A 25,446-nucleotide genomic window follows, 5' to 3' on the forward strand; every position below is an offset into this window, starting at 1 on the left:
TATAACCAGGTGGGATGATTTCATTGTCTTTAGTTGAAGGTTTTAACCAAGTTTTTGTTAAACAAAGAATGTCAAAGGAGTAGACATCTAGAAGAGCGTGGAGTTGTGTAATTTTATTATTAATGCTACGTATGTTGAGCTGAGCTAATAGCAGTGAGTTAAGTGGTTTAGTAAAGGAGTGGATAGGATGGAGGTTGGGGTTATGGAGTTGTGTAGTAGTAGTAGTAGTAATAGGGCCTGGGTTGGGATGAATGTCACCATCTTTCAATAAGAGTCGTAGAGATTGAAGTCTAAGATCTGGGAATTTAGTATATAGAGTGAGAGATTTTCTTGGCTTGGGAGAGTCATATCTAATGTGGGTAATCCTATGGAATTTTGCTGGTAGATAGCTAGGAATGGATGTTATATTAATATGGTAATTGAGAGTAGGTAGAGTAGGAAAGGTAGATAGTGTGTTGGGTTGGAGAGTTTGTGGATATATTGGGTGTTCGTAGGAGGTTAGCAGGTAAGTTAAAGTTAGGGGTGGTAGAAGTATGAGTATGAGTAGCCTCTATAAGAGGGTTGAGTAGGGTGGCAAATGCATCTGGGAGGGTAAGTTGTTAGGTTGTAGTTACTGGTTTGGAGGTATGCTAAGTGTGGAAGGAAAATAGGTGTAGGGTGTGGTAGGAGAAATTGGTAGAGGTAATTGAAAGTAAGGAAGAAAGATGGTAATTAGCAATGGGAGGGGATAAGATTAGTGCGAGAGGAAGAGGGTGTGGTTAGCTGGTATAAGAGTAGGACACCTGGGGGTGGGTAAGATTTGGGGGTAGGGAGGGGAGTGGAGTGAGCCCGCAGGGCGAACGGAGCAGGTAGAGACAAGTGAAGGAGGGAGTGGAGAATAAACTATCAGCAATACTGATAACTGAAGGTAAGTAGGTGAGTCAGGCATGGGAAAGATCAGAGGTATATCAGTAGTCTGTGAGATTCACGAAAGAACAGGTAAGAGCTTACTTGGTGGCTTTGTAGTTGCCCACCCATACTGTATATTTGATCTGTGACACTCCTCCCAGTCTAGTATCATTAGTTCACTCAATCTAATAGAGAACATTTGTGAAGGCCAACCCACTCAGATTCTTAATGTTGAATTAACTTCTGTTCCAGCTTTCTCCATTTCCACTTTACTGGAAAAAAAAATTAAGCCTTCTTCCCACCTTTTCTGTGGCAGGTCTTGTCCAGATACGGATTTGCTGTGTCCAGGATTGTTTATGAGCTCCTAAGCCCCCCCCCCCCACTTAACTGGGGTTAAACTATTCCTGGCGCCATAAAGTCTGTTTTTCAAAATTTCACTTGCAACTAGCCAACTTTTTAGTTTTAGCACTCATCTGTTTCTTTGAGCTCAGCACTTGTTCAGAAGTCATTGTAAACACTAAACAAGTTAAAAATTACTACAGCATTCAACTTTCCTCACTTGTCTAGAGGAAAACAGTTTTTAGTATTTAATAAATAAGCACATATTCAGGCATGTCTAAAGGTCAGCTCCTGGTGTTTTCTCCTGTCTACCTGATGAATCTGGGCATCTTGGGACAATGCAGCAATTGCCTCATGTACACAGACAACCCTCTCCTCCTACCACCCAACACTACGACCTGTGAGAGATGCACTTATATAGCCAAACTGGAAGCAAAGCTTTCTTCAGCAAAGACTGGCCTAGACAGTCAAGAGGAGAAGGTAAACACTTGCACCGCACCACATTCATCACATAGTCCCTCAAAACCTACACCACCAAAACACACACACAGAAGCACAAAACACACACCTACATTTGCAGGGGCTCTCAGTACAAATCTGCCCAAACAACAGAGACCTCCAAAGCAGAAATGCAAGCAACCTCCACCCCCCAACACAACCCGAATGACACATAGCCCACATACTCAGTGTGCCACTCAACTACAGCCCATAAGGAATACCGTACCCAACACTCTAGTCATTGGTGATTCTATAGTCAGGCACACTGATGTTCCACTCACCAGGCTAAACAAGGAAAAAGTTACTGTCAGCTGCCTGTCAGGTGCCAGGATCCGCCACATAATGCACACACTCAGGTCACTCCACAACAAGTACAAATATGACTCTGTCATTGTCCATGTTGGTGTGAATGACCTGAGACGTACCTCCCTGGACTACATGAAAAGAGACATGGAGGAGCACTCCGATCTTGTAGCCCAGGTAGGTATGACCCTAGCCATCACCCAGAATGGTACAAGGACAAAATGATTGACTTTAACAATTGGCTAAGCTTCTGGTGTCATTCTAAGGGAATGCAGTATCTGTCTTCCTGGGATGACATGATCGACAGACCACGCTGCTTTGCCAGAGATGGCCTGCACCTGTCACCCTTGGGATTCCGGATACTGGCAAATGCTCTTGCTACCCCTATAGTGCCTTTTTTAGGCAAGGTTCAAATGACAAATTCACCACCGTAACAGGTACAAGCAAGCAAAATCTGAGGGCAATGCTACTCAATGCTAGAAGTCTAAATCTCAAAATGCACTCACTTGAGGCACTCCTTAAAATGGAGAACATTAACATCTGTGCAGTGACAGAGGCCTTGTTCAAAGCTCCAGAGAGCACCCCTGCATTATCACGCTATAATTCATACCACACCTTTCAGCCACCAAACCCGGACTGAAACACTAAAGGTGGAGGCGTGTCCATATTCATTAAGGATATGTACACCTCCAAGCTAGTTGCTCAGCATAATGCATCCGAGATTATCCAAGTTCAACTAACTCTGGGCAAAACCGCAATCCAGATTGTAGCTTGCTACATACCCCCAACCATGCCACAGGATTCCCACTCCTCTTTTCTTGATACACTGGAAAATATTAAGGTACAACCCAACACTCTAATAATGGGTGATTTCAACTACCCTACCATTAACTGGGAAAACTACTCATGTACCAACTCTTTTGCTCAACGTTTTCTGGAAATCATCAATTCCAACGCCTTGGATCAACTTATCCACACCCCCACCAGGGGCAGCAATATCCTAGACCTGGTCATCACCAACATGGGTGACCGGTGTTCCACACCAGAGGTCAGCTCCTCATTGGTCAGATCCGACCACAAGCAAATCACCCTAGACATCCACATCCCGCTCCCACCCCCCATTAGGAAAACAACCGTAAAACATTTCTCCAAAGCCAACTTCATGCTTCTTAAGACAGAAGTGGCAAACTTCACAACACCCATGCAGATGGACAATAGAGGTACGACTGCTGAATCCTACACAAATGCCCTTTATAAGCACTTACATGAGTGCATGGATTGTGCTATCCCTAACAGAACCAAGATGCTATCCTCCAAAAAAAGGAAGCCAATCTGGTGGTCTTCTGCCATAAACAAACTCTACAACAGAAGAAAGAAACTGTTGCAAAAAAGAGTAAAATCCCACAATTGGAGGAACTCCCTGGTCAACCTCAGTAAGAAGCTGAGAACCCTCATAAAATCATCCAAAGCTAGTAATGAAAACAAAATTGCCACTGATTCTAAAGACAACCACAAAGCATTCTATAGCTATGTCAAGAATGTCAATGGCAACACTCAGATCTGCTCTGAGTTACAGCACAATGACACTTCTTCTTCTTTCGGCTTTTTCCCGGTTAGGGGTTGCCACAGCGGATCACCTGTCCGCTCATGATTGGCAGTGGAGTTTTGCAATGTCGAGTTGCCAGCCCAGCGCCCAACCTTCCACAGAAGGCACACACACACACACACACACACACACACACACACACACACACACACACACACACACACACACCTAGGGCCAATTTAGAGTGTCCAATCCACCTACTGCATGTCTTTGGGATGTGGGAGGAAACCGGAGCACCCGGAGGAAACCCACTCGACCACAGGGAGGACATGCAGACTCCACCCAGAAGGCACCCAGCTGAGGATCGAACCGGAGAACCTCTTGCTGTGAGGTGACAATGCTAACCACTGCACCGTGGCCACCCTACAGCACAATGACACTAAATATACAAAATCAACTTGATATTGCTAACATCCTGGCAGATAGGTTCAGTGCTAACTTTACCCACCTCTCACCCCCTAAAGGGCCCATCTTTATACTGGAAGAATGCAAAGTTCCTGTAATCACAGCTGCACAGGTGAAAGCATCACTCTCCAAAGCCAAGAACACAGCATCCATGGGACCTGACAACATCCCAGGCTGCCTTCTAAATGAACTACAGAATGAACTGGCACCCCACCTAAGTACCATGTTCAATCATAGCCTCACCTCAGGCTTTGTGCCCATTGAATGGCGCACTGCGACAGTTATCCCACTCTACAAAGGGGAGGCCACAACAGACCCTGGGAACTACTGCCCCATTAGCCTGACAAGCCTTGTCTGCAAGGCCATGGAACGTATCATCATGGAACTCATAAACAAAGACATTGGAGATCGCCAAACTCTGGACCCCACACAGTTTGGGTTTGTAAAAGGCAGATCATGTCACCTAAACCTGATGGACTTCTTTGAAGTAGTCACGAAAGCCATAGATGAGGGTAAGGTGGTTCACACAGCCTATCTAGATCTCGCCAAGGCATTCAACACCATCCCCCACTCTGGAATTATAGATAAACTCACTAAACTAGGTATAAATCCCTATGTCACAAGATGGGTTGCCAACTGGCTTACTGACAGAACACACACTGTGAAAGTAGCAGACTCCAAATCAGACTTCAGACCAGTGACAAGTGGAGTACCACAGGGTTCAGTCCTGGGTCCTCTCCTGTTTGGTATCTACTTCTCTGAAGTACAGGCTAACACAGAATGTCTTTGGCTAACTAAATTCGCAGATGACTGCAAAGTATGAGCCATAATCAAAACTCCTAACGATGTAGACATCCTACAAAAGGGCCTCACTGAGACAGATGCCTGGTGTCAAATACATGGTCTCAAGCTCAATGCCAAAAAGTGCATTGTCATCCCCTTTGGTAAAAACTCTGTACCCATGAACTACCACATAGGCGGTAGTCTACTTACCTTTGGCTAACTAAATTCGCAGATGACTGCAAAGTATGAGCCATAATCAAAACTCCTAACGATGTAGACATCCTACAAAAGGGCCTCACTGAGACAGATGCCTGGTGTCAAATACATGGTCTCAAGCTCAATGCCAAAAAGTGCATTGTCATCCCCTTTGGTAAAAACTCTGTACCCATGAACTACCACATAGGCGGTAGTCTACTTACCACCGAAAGTGTGATAAGAGACTTTGGGACACAGGTGGAGAGTAGTCTCTCCTTTGATAATCATATCGCCACAGTGGTCAGTAAATCCTTCTACATGGCACACCTCATCACAAAAGTTTTCTCATCCAGAAAAAAAGAGGTGATTGTTCCCCTCTACTCATCACTCATTGGACCCATTATAGAGTACAACGCCCCTTTTGGTATGTACCTCACAAGACATCTACAACAACTGGAAAGGCCGCAAAAATACCTCACAAAGAGAATTACTGGCCTTAAACAGATGCCTTATGCAGACTGTCTCAAAAAACTCCAGCTTTACTCCGCCGCATATCACCTATTCAGAGGCGATCTCTGCCTAACATACAAAGCTATGTCAAACCCAGAGCTGTTGGACATGCTCCACTTAAAGAAATCCCAATTCCTCCAAGCTACATGCTCTAGGGACCTAAACCTTGTCACTACAATAAACAGAACATGCTGGAGGGATAGATTCCTGTCCCAGAGACTTCCCGTACTCTGGAACAGACTACATATCTATGTCAAACAGAGCTCCTCATTAGCACTCTTCAAGAAAAATCTTAATGATTGGATGGGTAATAGGAAATTCACCACGGGGTCACTTCTGTGGTTCGGCTTGACAGGGGCACAGGAAAATAATTTTCTTGGGTGGTGAAAGCCAGGGTACCTTTTTGGCTAGGCTTGTATAGGCCCTAGGGCCAATAGCCTAGTACCTACCTATGAACCTATGAACCTATTACATTTCTTAATCCTTATTACAGACAGTAATATGAAACTCATTAGCTATATAACTAAAAAACATTGTGGTATTTTCATTTGGTAGAAGTAAGACAAGAAGATAGCAAAATAGAAAACATTTGATTGAAGGCATGAGAAACTAGCCAGGAGTATTACAGGAGCATAGCCATTGTTGAGTAAGGTATTCCTTTAGGAGTTTTTTGAAGCTATGATGATCTGTGTTTTTTAAGATATTCTGGGGTAATAGGTTCCACTGTTTGGTTACTTTGAAGGAGAAGAGAGAGTCACCAAAGTAATTATAGAACTTTGTAAACCTGAGAATAAGTTTACTAGATGATCTAAGGCTCCTGGGGTTGGTATTTAGTTGTACTAGGGTGGAGAGTGCAGGGCATTTTTCAGGTTTGTGGATAATGGAGTGGGCAGTGGTTAGCTGAGGAACCAATAACAGATTGGGAAATTCAAGCCAGTGTAGTTTTTGAAGAGCAAGGCAATGATGGGTCCTGTTGGGTATATTAGCAGCAAATGTTGCTATTTTGTTATAGCAGGAATCAAGAAGATGTGATTCAGACTTGTGCAGGTTAGGGAAAAGCTGAGAACAGTAGAGAAGAGTAGAGTACAGATATTTACAAATATTTACAAACGTGTTTGTTTATATGGTGGGAATATAACTGTAGGGGTGGAGGAGATATGCAAATGTATAATATGAGAGTTATGGGGAGAGCAGGAATAAGGTTTGGGGAAGAAGAGAGAGAATAGTACAGAGATGTAGAGTGTGGAATGTAAAGATGAAGGAAGAGAGGATGGCAAGAGTTGAGGTAGATTAGTAGGACGGTATGAAAGGACCGAGGGAGACAAAGTGGGAAAGAGGGTATAATGCTGAAGGGAGTTAAGCAGGGTAAGAACAGGAGCATTCCCAGAGGGATACAAGATGGGAATGTAGCAGGGATTTAAAGGTGGAGTGGTTATGGGTGGTGCGGATTAGAAGTGGCAGGGAGTTCCAAAGACGTACTAGAGAGAAGGATAGAAGTTGTTTGCCTGGTGGACAAGCAGGTTTGTGAAGTTCAATTAGATTCTGGTTATTAGATCTCAGAATTCTATCAGGTAAATGCATTTTGAGAGAAAAGGCAAGAGAGGGTCAGAGAGATGGACGGAAGTTAAGCTTGTGAGCTTGGGTGAGTTGAGTATAGGTAACGTAATTGGGGAGCTCTAGCCAATTTAGTTTGTGAAGGGCATTACAGTGGTGGGTGGAGGATTTGTAGCCTGTAGCAAACTTGGAAATTTTATTGTAGCAGGAAGCGAGTTTTGACTTTATGGAAGTTTGTAGGTTAGTAAGAAGTGGGGCACCATATAGGAGGGAGGGAATGAGGTATGTAGTCGAGAGAACAAACTTAGTGGAGGGAGTAAAGTAGCGATTGTGGCGGTAAAGCATACCAAGTTTCTGGTGGGTTTTCTTGATAATGTTTTGTATGGGGGTATCAAATTTAAACTGTTTATCGATGAGGACTCCTAAAAGTTTGGCATGGGGTACTATCTCAAGTGGGGTATTGTTTTGGCTGGTAATAGAGAAAGAGTTCTTGTCTATAGTAATGTTTTTAGAGGGAGGAAATAACATAAATTTAGTTTTAGTTGCGTTGAGTACTAGATGGTTATCTAACATCCAGTGCTTGGTGGAAGAGAAGGCCTCTTGAGTTAATTTTTGGAGCAAGGAAGTGGAGGTGGCAGAACAAATGATTGTAGAGTCATCTGAGTATTGGATTAATTTAGCATTGGGGATGGACTGGTGGAAGTCATTGATGAAAACGTTAAACAGTAAGGGACCTAATATAGAACCCTGGGGCACACCTGTAGGAGTCTTAAGGAAGAAGGAGGTGGATTTTTTCCATTTGACTGCTTGTTGTCTGTCTGAGAGGTAACTAGTGAACCAGCTGATAGTATAGACAGATAGGTTAAGGTTAGAGTGTTTGGATAGAAGAACGTTGTGAGAGATAGTATCAAAGGCCTTGGATAAGTTCAAGAGGAGGGTTGACACTAGATGACCGGAGCTGTGAGATTTATGGATGGTTTCCAGGAAGGAGAGGAGAGTGATGGTAGTACTTTGGCCAGGTCTGAAACCATGTTGTGTGGGGGTAAGCAGATGGTTATCTATTAGGTAGGATAATAGTTGTAGGTGAATGCATTTTTCTAGTATTTTTGCGATGGGGATAAGATGGGAATAGGACGGAAATTGGGAATATTGGTGTTGTTGCCCCCTTTATGAATGGGAATGATAACGGCCTTTTTCCAGAGTTGGGGTACATAGCTTTCTTGGAAGGAATGATTTATAACAATTGAGATACGGAGAGCGGTGGCTTCAGAAAATAGAAAGTAGGAAAGAAGGTTGTCTGGGGTGTTAGAGCGAAAGGTCTCAGGTTAGAAAGGAGCTGCTTTTATGAGAGGTGGGGGTGGGTTTGACAGATAAGGGGGAGATGAGAGCTGGTAGTGCTAGTGGAGGCAGAGAAAGGAAAGGGTGGTGGTGGTACATAGTTAGTGAAGGATGTTGTTAGGTTGGCTATGGTCTCAATGAAGAAGGAATTAAATTGGGTGGCTAAGGCTAGGTTGGAGGCATTTGGGTCAGGGCAGGGATTGTCTTTTTTGCCAGGATTGAGGAGGATGGTGATACCATTTCAGAATTTGCTTGGGTTTGTCTTGTGGTTGTTCTGAAGTACAGAGAAGTTGGATTTACAGTTGGACATGATAAGTTTCTTTACTTTGTTACAAAGTAGTTTAAAATCATTCAGGGAGGAGGGAGTTTTATTTTTATGGTAGTGTTTCCAGGCTTTACATCACACAGGCCTCTTTCTTTCTAAAACTCATGTCACTGCATTGATTTTACATGCATACAATGCTGTCTTTCAATTAGTTTTAAGTAACATTTCATGCTGTTCAATGACTACTTAAAACAGAAACAGTACAAGGGCCACAGAACAGACTTTCAAAGTGCTTTTTACTGTTGCTTCTTTTTAGAATTGTAAACCGCAGTCTTTTGTGAAGTCTGAATTGTACTACTTTGACTCATCTCCCGTCCCCCTTCATACCTAACTTCCCTAGCTATCAAGCTGCTAAGGGTAATTTGAGCTGTTACTTGCTGTGATTGACAGCTCACAGCAGGAGACTTGACTCATGTACTGTTTCCTTCTTCTAGCCTATACTTTCTGTATGGGTAGAGGAAGGACCAGCGAGCTGTGACATCACAGTATGGGTGGGTTTTTAGGATGGGTGTGGTGATGTCAGTTTGGGGAGGGAATTGGCCAGAAAACTATCTGTATTCAGTAGCCTTGATGACATCAGTGAATTGGAGACTGCAGCAAGCTTTTTCAGGGTGGGATAAAAGTTTTTTTTGAAAGTAAAACTACCACAGTACAGTAAGGTATTGTTCTAGTGGAGAGAAACAGTTGAGTTAAAATGTTTTAAATGCTGTATTGTTGTTTATTGGTGAATACATATTTTAACAAGAAGGAGGAGCATAGGGTGACATACAAGAGTGGAGGAAGATGCACACAGGTGAATTATATCTTATGTAGGAGGGCCAGTCTGAAGGAGATTGGAGACTGTAAAGTGGTGGCCGGGGAAAGTGTAGTTAGGCAGCATAGGATGGTGGTTTGTAGGATGACGTTGGTGATCAAGAAGAGGAGGAGGAGTGTGAGGGCAGCAGCAAGGATCAAATGGTGGAAATTGAAAAAGGGTAATTGTGAGGTGGAGTTCGGGGAAGAGTTAAGACAGGCACTGGGTGGCAGTGAAGGGTTACCAAATAGCTGGGTAACTACAGCAGAGCTAGTAAGGGAGATGGCTAGAAAGGTGTTTGGTATGACATCTGGACAGAGACATGGTGGTGGAAGGAGGAAGTACAGGGGAGTATACAGAAAACGAGGTTGGCAAAGAAGAAGTGGGATTGTCAGAGAGATGAAGAAAGTAGACAGGAGTATAAGGAGATGAGGTGCATGACAAAAAGAGAGGTGGCGAAGGCTAAGGATAAGGCATATGAAGAGTTGTATGAAAGGTTGGACACGAAGGAGGGAGAAAAGGACCTGTACCGATTGGCTAGACAGAGGGACCGAGCTAGGAAAGATGTGCAGCTGGTAAAAGTGATAAAGGATAATGAGGGAAACATACTCACAAGCGAGGAGAGTGTGTTGAGGAGATGGAAAGAGTCCTTTGAGGGGTTGATGAATGAAGAGAATGAGAGGGAGAGAAGGTTGGATGAAGTGGGGATAGTGAATTATGAAGTGCAATGGATTAGCAAGGAGTAAGTAAGGATAGCTATGAAGAGGATGAAGAATGGAAAGGCTGTTGGTCCAGATGACATACCTGTGGAAGCATGGAGGTGTTTAGGTGAAATGGCAGTGGAGTTTTTAACCAAATTCTTTAATGAAATTTTGGAAAGTGAGAGGATGCCTGAGAAATTGAGAAAAAGTGTTTTGGTATCGATTTTTAAGAATAAGGGTGATGTGCAGAGCTGTAGTAACCACAGAGGGATTAAACTGATCAGTCACAGCATGAAGTTATGGGAAAGAGTAGTGGAAGCTAGGTTAAGAAGGGACATGATGATTAGTGATCAGCAGTATGGTTTCATGCCGGGAAAGAGCACTACAGATGTGATGTTTGCTCTGAGTGTGTTGATGGAGAAGTACAGAGAAGGTCAGAAGGAGTTGCATTGTGTTTTTGTAGACTTAGAGAAAGCATATGACAGGGTGACTAGAGAGGAGTTGTGGTATTGTATGAGGAAGTTAGGAGTGTCAGAGAAGTATGTAAGAGTGGTACAGGATATGTACGAGGGTAGTGTGACAGCGGTGAGGTCTGCGGTAGGAGTGACAAATGCATTTAAGGTGGAGGTGGGATTACATCAAGACTCAGCTCTGAGCCCTTTCTTATTTGCAATGGTGATGGACAGCTTGACAGACGAGATCAGACAGGAGTCCCAGTGGACAATGATGTTTGCAGATGACATTGTGATCTGTAGTGAGAGTAGGGAACAGGTGGAGGAGACCTTAGAGAGGTGGAGATATGCTCTAGAGAGAAGAGGAATGAAGGTCAGCAGGACTAAGACAGAATATATGTGTTTGAATGACAGGGAGGATAGAGGAAAGGTGAGGATGCAGGGAGTAGAGGTAGTAAAGGTGGATGAGTTTAAGTACTTGGGATCAATAGTTCAGAGTAACGGTGAGTGTGGAAGAGAGGTGAAGAAGAGAGTACATGCAGGATGGACTGGGTGAATAAGAGTGTTAGGAGTGATTTGTGACAGACAAGTACCAGTATGAGTGAAAAGGGAAGGTCTACAAGAGGGTAGTGATACCAGCTATGTTATATGGGTTGGAGGCAGTGACATTGACAAAAAGGCAGGAGTCAGTGCTGGACGTGGCAGAGTTAAAGATGTTAAGATTTGCACTGGGTGTGATGAGGATGGACAGGATTAAGAATCAGGATATTAGAGGGTCAGCTCAGGTTGGACAGTTTGGAGACAAAGCAAGAGAGGTGAGATTGCGTTGGTTTGGACATGTGCTGAGGAGGGATGCTGGGTATATTGGGAAAGGGATGCTAAGGATGGAGCTGCCAGGTAAGAGGAAAAGAGGAAGGCCTAAGGTAAGGTTTATGGATGTGGTGAGAGAGGACATGCAGGTGGTTGGTGTGACAGAACAAGATGCAGAGGACAGGAAGAAAGGAAACAGATGATCTGCTGTGGCGACCCCTAACGGGAACAGCTGGAAGATGATGATGATTGTTGTTTATTCATAGCAGGGACAGTAAAGAAGGAGAAAAAGGACAGAGAAGTTGAGTATTTAATAACAGAATCCCGTTGTTGTCCTGTAATTATGAAATGCCTGCATGTTGTAATCAATGTAAGACTGTTAAAAATGTTATTCATCAGGAGCATTTCCACTTTCCATGCATACTGATGCATGCCAACTGCATGCAAGTGAGCAGGCGTTTGATAAAAAAATGCACATGACCTTTAAATATTATTCTAACCGATGAAATGTTCAGGTAAAAAGTTTTCCTCAAAATGGTCATGTTGTAACTAACGCACTGGTGTGGTATTTATAAGTGTACTGAGTTGGCCTTTGATATTTTGGAACACCTTTACTTAGTCTAAATATCTGTAAGTATGTTTTATAATATAGTAAAACTAATGGTGTATTTATATTTGCACAGAGTTAATTTGATTTAACATGGCTATTTTTGCTAAACTTTGGTAGAATACGATTCACTTCATCTGGCGTAAGCAATTCTAATAAAAAAGCCCTTTTTTGTTAAGTGAATATTTTTTATCTTTAGGCTTTCTGAAATGGTATCTTTTTAGCTATACTTTATTCTAAAATGATGTCTTTCTTCAATCATATTTTTAGGTACTATTACAATAAAAGGATTCTACATAAAACTAAAGGAAAAAGGTTTACTTACAAGTTTAACTTCAGCAAACTAATTCTTATAAACTACCCAATGTGGGATGTCACGCAATCCCCTCTTGTCATGGCCAACAACTCGTATCGCAGTTCTCTTATACAAGCTGCTGCACAGAATGAGGTACGTCTTCTTTTATGTATGTATGTATGTATTTATGTATGTATGTATTTATTTATTTATTTATATTTACTTACCATGGTAGTGCACTGATCAATAGTGACCAATGTCAGGCTCAGCCCTAGTGAAACACAAAACATTTCACAAAAAATACAGAAATGTAAGCAATAGCAGAATAGTTCAAACCAATTACATAGAAATATCTGTGTATGTGTGTGTGTGTGTATATATATATATATATATATATATATATATATATATATATATATATATATATATATTCTAGTGAACAATCACAGTACACTGTACAATCAAGCAGAGTATAATGTACAACAGATATAGGTACTTGCGTATTATCGCAACCAGGTTCTGAACGACTGACTGTGACTTCACCTTATGATGTTAAAAACTGACATCAGGTACTCTTGATCCTTCACTATGTGTGCAGCCCTCTGAAACAAAGACCCGGTGAAATATTAAATTTTTTTTCTGTCAGAGTTTTACTGTTATCTAATGATGTTTTCTTCGATGTCTGCCTTGAGTTGTTTACAGAAGCAGGATTTCTTTCTGTTTACAAAATGAACCAAGTGAGGTAGAGAATCAGATGACTTCCCCAGTTTTGTCCTGTTTGTGGTGTTTATCAGGAATGCACAAGTGGCATTTGGAACTAAACTTAATGGGAATAAGCAGTTCTGCCATATACTTTTTCAGAAAATGAAAGCCCATGAAATATGCGCCTGTTGTATAAACTCTGGGGATTTGGTTTGAAGATTTTGGATAGAATGTGAATAATACACACACAGAAAATATAGGTGTGAAACTAAATGTTAAAAAAATACTTTGTTATATAAATTATCATTTGAAGTTTTGTTGATAGTTATGTACCCACTGAAAATGGCAAACTAGTTTGTGTGTGTGTGTGTGTGTGGGGGGGGGGGGTGTGCACGTGTTCAGAGGATCCCCAAGTAAACGTGCTGCCATACATTATATCGCCATTTACAGCTTAATATTTAGCACTCCATAGCCGATACAGATGGCTTTTATTCAAAACATCTCTGTAATTTATAATATGATCAGCTTTTAGGTTGTCTGATTTTGTGATAAGAGTCTTGTTTATGTTTACAAAATGAGCCAAGTGAGTTGTTTAGAACCTGGTTGCGATAATACATAATTACCTAGATTTATTAGTTTCTAAAGCAGGTCAATCTTCAGTGAATCCTGAGAGAGGAGAAGGGAGTCAGAAAGGACATAGGTTAGGGGATATATCCTGCATCGAAGCAAGAGAATTTGGCTTGAATGAAGAAGTGCTTTTGGAGTTGCTTTTACTTACCCTCTGTAGGTTTAGAATTGGGGGTGCTGTGTGAAGCTTGTCAGTTGGAAAACCATTCTGATGTAATGGTGAGTGCCTCAACATTTTACTCTTAATGTTTAAATTATTAGCCTGGAATGATGCCATTCTATTCTGCTTGATGTTAAGTGGGATTACTACAAGGATTTGTCTAAAGTAAATAACATTATCTGATCATCAATCCTACCTGCTCATCTTGGGCAGCAGTAAGCTTAACCTAGAGAAGCTGGTTGCCGAATATAACTCCCCAATGGCTGCTTCCCTGTGTTTCTTCACCTTATCTGTCTGTACTCACCAGCCGCTGCTCTAAGCAGCCATGATAGTGACTCAAAGCTCTTTTTTTTTTTTTTTTATGCACACAGGGAGGGTGGAGCACTGATATAGGTTTACTCATCTTTGGGAGGACAAATTAGCAGCAGACCTGCATTTCTCTAGGTAATAGTTACCGATTTCACGTTAAAAAGCTTGTTGTCTGTCTGAGTGGTGGGAAGAGGGTCTGTTGTAAGGAATCGAGTAGCTATGCACTGTGAAGACATTGGCAGGCTGTGGTTGTAAAATGGTATAATGACACAAGTGTCAAAGCAGAATACACTCATATATAAACCATAGGACATCTCCTTTGCCACAGGTCCTTGGGCTTCAAAAAATGGCTCACCAGTTCCTGCCTGCTCTGATTTTCCCTATTAGCTAAAGTCCTTCTCATAAATCTCCTTCTTGATAGGAAATCTGTTTTATAAATATTTGACCAGTTCTCTTCCCAGACTAGTCCTCTAGGATTTATACTGATTGCAGCAGTTTTCTTAGTCTAATGACCACAGTTTTGCATTGGGTCATGAGAAAAGTCGCCTGACACTTCTAGAAAATTAGAATGCATAAGCATCCTTTATGCTTTTACAAATCAGTATTGCATTGTACCTTCTTTCTTGCAAGCACTTATGCTCAGATGTTATATTATTACCGGTAACACCATTATTTTTTTATTTAGGTTATACAGGTGGACGTAATTGTATTTGGAGCTGCTCTGTGATACTGAGCATGTTGTGGTTCACTCACTCACTCACTCACTCACTCACTCACTCACTCACTCACTCACTCACTCACTCACTCACTCACTCACTCACTCACTCACTATGACTTCCCTTACAGAAAACTGGTTCCTATAGAAAACGGAAGGCAGAAGATATGTTCTATAGTTTTCAGAACATAGCACTGCAACAATTTTACTAAACAGTGGAATGTACACAGATTTTATCTGAAGTCTGTCAAAAATATACATTTCTTGTGGTATTCTTTGTATAAAATATGGCTGTGTGTATATCATCTTAGTATTTCTAGAATTTTTTTTTTCCATGAGTAACTTCAGTTACTTCTTCAAAAATGTAAATGTTTAAATGGTAATTACTGAAAATCCATACTATAATGCCAACAGTTTATCTAAATCTACACCTACATTTTCTAACACACATATATTACAAGATGCCATTTATAATATTGGCCATTAATTAACATTTCCTTGACAACAAGGGAATCACATAGTTTGACCACTGACCAACATTTCCTTGATGAATGAAGAATTACATAAACACCTATTAGACTTTCTCTTTTTTTCAAAAAATAGTATCAATGGCATAGACTTTGTTTTTTTATTTGTAAAATGTGTGTTTCGCTATGTGCTTTAATCCATCTTTTACATTATACCAGTCCTTTGTTCTACCAAGGAATGAAACATGCCAAACATGTGGACATTGTACACAGCCTCTAATGACAACATATAATCTTTTCATGATGAAATACACAGAATACATGCATTTGTTTTTTTTTTGCCTAAATATTATTTAACCGGTGTTATATCTTTAGTTCTTACAGAACATGATTCTAGCCCGGAGCGCATTTGCAGACCAGTTGTCCTCTCGCAGAAGTTTCCATGAAACACCAGAATTCTTATCACTGAATACTTCAGAAGAGCAGACTAGCAACAAGTTCCTGACATCACAAAGTAATTATTTCACTTTCTGTATCATATTATAGGAATTATTATCCAAAAATAAGGAAACCCACTGGTACCGTTCATTTGACGCTCTGCAGTTTCAGAATGCCCATTTTTCTTACGTGGTAACAAATTCAGCAGTGCTAAATTGTTTCACACTGCTTTTTAAACATCACCAGAAACAAAGTTTTTAACTTCAAAAGAATCCACATTAAGTATTGGAAGTGATGGTATTTGAAAGGTGGCATTAAAGCTGGAGAATTATAAAGTTCTCAATACAGAAAGAGTGGTGGTAAATTCCTACCTGCCAATGGAGGTAGTAAGAACAAAACCAGTGGGTGGATTTAAAATATATGGTATAAGGCATGATAACATTTGATGAAAATGCAGATTGAGGAGGGAAAGATGAGATGATGCTACATATTATGAGGAAATACTGTGCCATGTAAGATAGTAGCTAACCAGGTCAAGTGATAGTTATTCATCTACTCTCTTGCACTGTGTTTGAACAATTCTATAATACAGTTTGCAGTTTTCTATAACATCAGTTGGCTGATTCTATGGATGCATTTTCCAGTACTTACTCTGTAAAGAATTTCCATAGAGATTAATGACCATCAACAAATCGGTTCTTCATGTGGTGCTGTAGCTCCTCTTAGATTTAAACAGTCAGTTTGACTTCCTGGCTTATGTCCTGTATATACTGAAAGTTTCATTTATCTGTTTACATTGCATCAGTACATGATACATTTTTAGGCATCCGTAAATTGTTCTTTTCTTTAGAATACCATTGTTACAATTGTTCTGCTATAACAGAACAACTTACCAAAACATAATAAAGATAAGCACTGGGTCAAAAATAAAAAACATAGAACTCGATGAGACATAACTGCAAAATCATTTCTAAAATCCATTAGTACCTTTTGGTTCTATCTACATCTTTGTGACAAATGGTTGATTTTTAATTGAATAACACCATGTTGACAAACAATAAGTATTGGTGACAGAAACTGCACATATTCCTCTCCAAGACCCCATGCATGCAGAGAGCCTGTCTGTGTTTCATCCTATGAATTAACACCAGTTTCTCCTTCAGTACAAAAGAGCCCATCCTGCAAACAAAACATATAATGGTGGTGTCTTAACTGGAATAAACACAACCCTTATCCCTAGTAAACTGCATGTCTATTGTTCTCAGACAATGATTTGCCTCAGAAATCTGTAAGCAGAAACAACACACTCGCATTTGATGTAGCCATTGGAAGGCATGGCCAGTTTTCATTAAATAATGCTTTTTAAATATGTTCTGATTTAATGCTATTTCAATGTTTTCTGGTTCTTCTAGAGTGAATTTGTGATTTTTTTGCCTAGCTAAATGAGATAATTAAAGTTTCTTTGTGCTTGTGCTTCATACCTTTTAATTTTCAGAAATGTGAAAAGATCAGGCATATTCAATTTCTCCCTTCTTTCCGTAACACCAGCTTCTTCTGTGGGTAACCTTTTGCATGTTAAGGTACTTGGGATGACATCTAACTTTTCTGCTGTGTTACGATCTCAACCCTATCCACATACTCATGCGTGAACTCCAACATAATGTCAGCACGATAAGCTATTGTCTTGAGAGATTAGTTTTAGATTGGCCATCCATTTCCTATTGTTACATCACCCCCCCCAAAAAAAAAATTGTGGAGCCCAGTTTTCTGCTGAAATTACATGATTTGCTAAACTGTCTTGGATTTAAGTACATCACACAGGTTGGCTAGTATCTCTCTTCCTCTTCATGTCAGATTTTATGCTGTTGAACCAATATTTTCCTTTATTTATAGTCAGACCTTCATTATATTTTTATTTAGTTGGCATTAAACGTGTACAATTTGATACATAGTTTAAAATCTTAATCTTTCCAGGCAATCCGATATCCCATCTTATTGTCCAGTCTAGATTAGTCACAGTTTACCTTAAGCACTTAAGCTTATCCCAGACTGGGAGCAAGTGCTGAGGTATTAGATTGGAAACTTAACTCACAGGTGCCTGTTTTCCTTTAAAACTACATAAACATTCTCAAATGACTGAGCTAAGTAGGATTTGTCCATCCAATATTGTCAATGTTTGTGAGTTATATACATTTTCTTCAGGCAGTGATGGAGTCATACCTGGTTAAAAAGTTCACATAAAGTAAAAAAATAAAATAAAATATTGCCTAGGAATAGTCATCCTAATGTTTAATTCTTTTTTTTCTCAAGTCCAGTCAAAAGTAAAAAAAAAAAAAATCACCTTGAGGTGAAAATTATAGTAAGTCTGTTGTGGTAGTGCCATCTGCTGGTACTTTTTATAATTGTCAGTGTTCTGTTTGATAAAAAGTGCTTCTAGTTACTAGGCACATTGTAATAACAGCTGAGATGCCAAAGCTAAATGAATGCTTGGACTACAAATTTCAACAAGCACATGTCGTTGTCACAGAAATGCTCTGTCTCATACAGTTGCCCAGCGTGTATGTAATGCAATAATTAAAATATACCATAAGGTGCTTTATTATATCTTTTTCTTAATGATGTTTAATCTCTATGCACCCTTAAAGCTCTAATCAGTATTACATGAGTGCCAGTAGTCACTCATCAACTCAGAAACTTTCTTTTTTTTGCATTGCGGCATCAGAAATGTTTTGTGTTGTTGTAAGTAATTTTGCATGACCCATGCTCTGGAAATAGGTGCTTCAGAGACACACTGTGCATGAACAATGAAAGCCACCTAATTTCATGACTTGCATAGTATGCAAATGGCAGTTTAATGACAGGGCAATGAGAAAGATTATTAAAAATGAGGATAAGCAATATGACAGAGAGATTCCAAGATGTATATTTACAGTGATGGCAGGAACTAACTGTAGAGTTAATGACTGCAATAAAGTCCTTTATGGGGTGACCACAACATTTGTAAACCTGTATATGCAACATGCTGTACTCGTTACCAGAACTCACAGTGCCCTGGAACATCACCCTCGAAGGCCAGATATTATCCAGTCATGCTTAACATTTCATGTCCTCCACAATACTAAAATTGTGAACTGCTTCTGTGTAGAAAGAGACACTTGCAGGAGCTGATTATGATGCGTCACCTCATGTCTAAGCCCATGAGATACATAGACTGCCTATCATTGTGGATTGCAAGATGTGTGTGGCTTTGAGAATACAAGCTATAGGGGCCCTTCAGCAATGTCTGTGTATCTCAGGTAGCTGCCTTAAGCATACTGTACAAGTGCGTTGATGCCGTGTCACAGCAATGGCATAGCGTATGTGGTGTCCATATACCACAGAGGAGAGAGACAAATCTGTATAGGCTTTTCATGGCATAGCCAATTTCCCTGAGGTACTGAAGACATAAACTGCACCTACAGTGAAATAAAGGCTCCACCTGGGGAACAGAGACAAAGTGTTGTTAACAGCAAGGATTTACACTCTGTCAACTGCCAGACAGTCTGTAATACACAGGCTATAATGTATGATGTGTCTACCCATGACTCCCACTTACAGCACACAAGCAACGTATATCAGTAGCTTGAGTGCAGAGATTTTACCCAGGGACATCTTCTGGATATGTCCTGGAGCCATATTTAGTGACATCTATCAGAACTCCTCAGACCATGACAGAAAATGGCTACCGTTACTTCCTGGCACAAACCAGGGTCATCCTTGAATAGGTAGCTGGCCTGCTGAAGGCCTGCTTTCAAAGGCTGGATGTATCTGGGGATGCCCTGCAGTCTGACCCTGCAAAATACAGTAGACATTCTCAGTATGCGCTGTGTTGCATAACACCTTTATATGCAATTAGTCACAGCAGGGCAGGAGAAGGAAGTCCCAGATGCAGCAGTGGAGGAGAAGCCTAACGTGGAAGATCTGGCTGTAAGGGAGGAGTCTGGGAAGGAGGAGAAAAGTACAGTTGTGTCCACTTACCATAAATATAGATGTTCGAGCGTTTCACTGTCACAGCATACATAAAGTACAGTTGTGTCCACTTACCATAAATGTAAATGCTCGAGTGTTTCACTGTCGCAGTATACATAAAATACAGTTGTGTCCACTTACCATAAATGTAGATGTTCGAGTGTATTCCCTGCTGCAGTATTCATAAAGTACAGTTGTGTCCACTTACCATAAATGTAGATGTTTGAGTGTATTCACTTTCGCAGTATACATAAAGTACAGCTGTGTACACTTACCATAAATGTAGATGTTCGAGTATATTCGCTGTCACAGTATACATAAAGTACAGTTGTGTCCACTTACCATAAATGTAGATGTTCAAGTGTATTCACTGTCGCAGTATACATAAAGTACAGTTGTGTACACTTGCCATAAATGTAGATGTTCAAGTGCTTCACTGTCACAATATACATAAAGTACAGTTGTGTCCACTTACCATAAATGTAGATGTTCGAGCGTTTCACTGTCGCAGCATACATAAAGTACAGTTGTGTCCACTTACCATAAATGTAAATGTTCAAGTGTTTCATTGTCGCAGTACACATAAAGTACAGTTGTGTCCAAGTACCATAAATGTAGATGTTTGAGTGTATTCACTTTCGCAGTATACATAAAGTACAGTTGTGTCCACTTACCATAAATGTAGATGTTCAAGTGTATTCACTGTCGCAGTATACATAAAGTACAGTTGTGTCCACTTACCATAAATGTAGATGTTCAAGTGTATTCACTGTCGCAGTATACATAAAGTACAGTTGTATACACTTGCCATAAATGTAGATGTTCGAGTGCTTCACTGTCACAGTTTACATAAAATACAGTTGTGTCCACTTACCATAAATATAGATGTTCAAGTGTATTCACTAGTGCAGTATACATAAAGTACAGTTGTGTCTGCTTACCATAAATGTAGATGTTTGAGTGTATTCACTGTCGCAGTATACATAAAGTACAGCTGTGTACACTTACCATAAATATAGATGTTTGAGTGTATTCACTGTCGCAGTATACATAAAGTACAGTTGTGTCCACTTACCATAAATGTAGATGTTAGAGAGTGTATTCACTGTCGCAGTATACACAAAGTACAGTTGTGTCCACTTACCATAAATGTAGATGTTCGAGTGTATTCACTGTCGCAGTATACATAAAGTACAGTTGTGTCCACTTGCCATAAATGTAGATGTTCGAGTGTATTCACTGTCGCAGTATACATAAAGTACAGTTGTGTCCACTTACCATAAATGCAGATGTTTGAGTGTTTCACTGTCGCAGTATACATAAAGTACAGTTGTGTCCACTTACCATAAATGTAGATGTTCGAGTGTATTCACTGTCGCAGTATACATAAAGTACAGTTGTGTCCACTTACCATAAATGTAGATGTTTGAGTGTTTCACTGTCGCAGTATACATAAAGTACAGTTGTGTCCACTTACCATAAATGTAGATGTTTGAGTGTATTCACTGTCGCAGTATACATAAAGTACAGTTGTGTCCACTTACCATAAATGTAGATGTTAGAGAGTGTATTCACTGTCGCAGTATACACAAAGTACAGTTGTGTCCACTTACCATAAATGTAGATGTTCGAGTGTATTCACTGTCGCAGTATACATAAAGTACAGTTGTGTCCACTTACCATAAATGTAGATGTTCGAGTGTATTCACTGTCGCAGTATACATAAAGTACAGTTGTGTCCACTTACCATAAATGTAGATGTTTGAGTGTTTCACTGTCGCAGTATACATAAAGTACAGTTGTGTCCACTTACCATAAATGTTGATGTTCGAGTGTTTCACTGTCGCAGTATACATAAAGTACAGTTGTGTCCACTTACCATAAATGTTGATGTTCGAGTGTTTCACTGTCGCAGTACACATAAAGTACAGTTGTGTCCACTTACCATAAATGTAGATGTTCGAGTGTATCCACTGTCACAGTATACATAAAGTACAGTTGTGTCCACTTACCATAAATGTAGATGTTCAAGTGTATTCACTGTCGCAGTATACATAAAGTACAGTTGTGTCCATTTACCATAAATGTAGATGTTTGAGTGTTTCACTGTCGCAGTATACATAAAGTACAGCTGTGTCCACTTACCATAAATGTCGATGTTCGAGTGTTTCACTGTCGCAGTCATCACATTTGGGTTATCTGCTTGCAGTAGCCCTCAGTCGGCCTAATTAACACAGTCTTGGGTCCTGTGTCAGTTGCTGTCCCTTCTTCCATGTCGTCAGGGGTATAAAACATGCAGATCACGCCATTACATCAGTTTTTCTTGCCCCAGATGTCTGGTGCTCCCCTAATGGAAAACAATTAAATCTATAAATACAAGGATATACCTCCAAGAAAAAAGCAAATACACCAAAAAGCTTTTAGAGCATAGTAAGTGAGAGTAGAGGTATAGCCAAAAGAAGAAAGGGGGCTGGAGGGACGGTAACCAGGACTGCAACAGTGAATACACTCGAACATCTACATTTATGGTAAGTGTACACAACTGTACTATGTTCTTCATGTTTTACTGTTGCAGTCATTACATTTGGGTAGATTCACAAAGCTAAGGTTGGGAGGAGGAATTTAAATAGAATTCGGACCAGCTATAAGGCCCTGCAAGACTGCAGTGGCAAAACCAGCTCTGGATTTAGAGAAAATTGGCAAATGATAATGCTTGGTGAAAGTATGTACAGAGCTCCAGGTAGCAGCTTCTAGGATGTCCCTAGTAGGGATGCCCCTGAGAAAGGCTGTAGAGGTAGATGCAGCCCTGGTTGAATGGGGTCTGATGCCCTTTGGGATAGGTTTTTCATGGTGGTTATATTAAAAATGAATGCAGTGGCCTATCCATTTTTAAATGGTTTATTTTGAAATAGCTTTCCCCTCTGTCCCTGCAGCAAATGCTACCAGCAGTTGTTCAGATTTTGTTTGAGGTTTAGTCCTGTCCAAGTAGAATCTAAGCTGTCTGTGCACATCTAAACAGTGCAGTATTCATTCCCCTTTGATCTGTGGGTTAGGAAAGAAGGTAGGCAAATGAATGGACTGATTAAGAGCCACACTGGATACCACCTTGGGCATGAAGGAGGGATTGGTTCTGAGGGACACCCTGTCCGCATGAAAGATGATGAAAGGTTCCACTTCCATAAGGGCCTGTAATTAAGATACCCTTCTTGCAGAAGTGGTTGCTAAAAGGAAATCTGTTTTCCAGGAAATAAAATTTAAATCTGCAGTAGCAGCTGGCTCAAAAGGAGGAAGAGTGAGTTTTTCCAAGACAAAGTTAAGATCCCAGGCTGGAGTTGGAGCTCTCCCGGGTGGCCTTAAATTTTTGGCCCCTCTGAGGAACTGCTTGAGCAGTAGGTGAGAGAAGAGGGCAGGCTCTGTGCTATAATGAGCTGAAATGGCTGAGACATGAATTTTGATGGAGGAAAAAGACAAGCCCTTATGAAGCATCTCAGTCAAGTATTGTAGAATCTGAGGTAAATTGTGCACTGCTGCGTTCATTCCTTGAGATTGGTTCCAGGCACAGAATCTTTTCCATTTTGCAGCATAATATTTTCTAGTACTAGGCCTCCTTGCCTCTAAAATGATATCCATCACTGATTTACTGAGGGATGATAAAGGAGAGATTAGGTAATTAGCCAGGCTGCTAGGTTCAGGGTTTGCAGCTGAGGGTGCAGAATCTGGTTCTCCTGCTGAGGCAACAGGGAAGGAGTCTGAGGCAGGTGCCATGGAGCCAAGCATGACACACTGCACAAGAGTGGGTACCAGTTTTGGCAAGGCCAGTCTGGTGCAATTAAAATCGTCCTTGGCTTGTCCTGTTTGATCTTTAGTAGTACCTTGGAGAGCAGAGGAAGAGGAGGAAAGGCATAAACTGATAGGTTTTTCCAGCTGAAGGATAGAGAATCCACTTTCCAAGCTAGCCTGTGGGGAATCCTTGTGCAAAATTTGTCCAGTTGATGGTTCTGGGGGGAGGCAAACAGGTCTATATCTGGGCTCCCCCATTTGCTTGTCAACAAGTTGAAAATCCTTGGTTCCAGTTTCCACTGGTGCGGGTTCATGAGGTTTCTGCTTAATCCATCTGCCAGTGTATTTAGTTTTTCTGGCAGGAATTGAGCTTGTAGATTCACTTGGAAGCTCAAGGCTGTGTTCCACAATGCCACGGCTAGTCTGCAGAGGGGGTAAGAATGTGTACCCCCCCTGCTTGTTTATGTACTACATGACAGTGGTGTTGTCTGTCTTTACCATTAGTTGTCCTGGAAGAATGTGGTCCTTGAAGGCTGTCAGAGCATTCTGTACAGCTAACATTTCCTTTTGATTTATGTGCAGGTGCATTTGACTTGGGTTCCATTTGCCATGAATGCACTTTCCTGCCAGGTGAGCCCCCCATGCATAGTCTGATGCATCTGTTGTTAAGATTTGGGTGGCAGGGGGTAATGTGACTGGTAGTCCCATTTTGTTGGCAGGCCTGTGCCCACCAAAGGAACTCTAGGCATAGGCAAGGTATGATAGGAATCATTGCTTCTAGACCTGTGAGTGTTGACACCATAGACTTTTGAGATACCATTGTAGTTTCCTCATATGCAGCCTTGCACATGGAATTAGAAGAATGCAGGAGGCCAGGAACCCCAAGGCTTGCAGTATTTGCCTTGCAGATAGCTGGGTTTTTGTGGCCACTTGTTTGAAGTAAGTTGTCAAATGAATCAGTTTCTCTGGCGTGAGGAAAGCCATCTGGGAAGTTGTATTCAAGCTTGCTCCCAGGAATATAATTTGTTGACAGGGTACCAAGTGGGATTTCTTTTCATTTATGGTGAACCCCAAACAAGTCAGTACCCTTTGAACAAAGGCCAGATGATTCAAAAGAATGTCCTTGCTTTCTGCCTGAATTAGACAATCGTCCAGGTATGGGTATATTTGAATATTTCTTTGCCTGTAAAATGCAGTGACTGGAGCTAGGTGCTTTGTGAATACCCTGGGTGCAGTAGATAAGCCAAAGGGCAGTGCAGAGAATTGATAGTGCATGTAGCCTGCTTTGAAGTGTAGGTATCTTCTGCAAGACGCCCTGATCGGGATGTGCAGGTATGCTTATTTTAAGTCTAGTGTTGCCAACCATGCATCTTTGTCTAGCATAGGAAGTAGCTGGTGAAGAGTCAGCATTTTGAATTTTGGAATCACCAGAAAAGTGTGTAGAATAGAAAGATCCAGGATAGGATGCCAATTATTGCCTGTTCTGGGTACCAGGAAAAGTCTCGAGTAGAAACCTTGACCCTTTTCCTCTTCTGGTACCAACTGAATAGCCCCCATGCTTAAGAGAGAGAGTACTTGTTTTTGGGTCTCTGCCCACTGATTTGGGGGTAGAGCTGGTCACCCGCTTGGTGTTGGTAAGTTGTGGAAGTGAAATCTGTATCCTTGGGGCACTATATTTAAAACCCATTTGTCCTGGGTAATGAGTTCCCAGTTTTTGGCCTGCAGACCAATCTTTCCGCCTATAGGAGCATTCAGTTGGGAAGTGCTTGGAAGTTTTAAAAGCAAGTCATTGAGACAGTTTTCCATAGGGGGGAGTCTTACTACTCCCTGATTTGGGT

General features: G+C 41.0%; 1 protein-coding gene across 1 annotated transcript in view; it reads left to right on the top strand.

Moving 5' to 3' along the window:
* Positions 1-25,446, top strand: part of LOC122791510 (ETS translocation variant 3-like protein) — a 158,762-nt gene that overhangs the window by 123,903 nt on the left and 9,413 nt on the right. The window contains exon 3 of the mRNA XM_044059252.1: positions 12,378-12,555. Coding sequence (XP_043915187.1) covers positions 12,378-12,555 — 178 coding nt within the window. The remainder of the gene's footprint in view (positions 1-12,377; positions 12,556-25,446) is intronic.

The sequence above is a fragment of the Protopterus annectens genome, chromosome 17.part0 (genome assembly GCF_019279795.1).
Source record: "Protopterus annectens isolate FY-2018-M chromosome 17.part0, PAN1.0, whole genome shotgun sequence".
NCBI classification, from domain to species: domain Eukaryota; kingdom Metazoa; phylum Chordata; order Ceratodontiformes; family Protopteridae; genus Protopterus; species Protopterus annectens.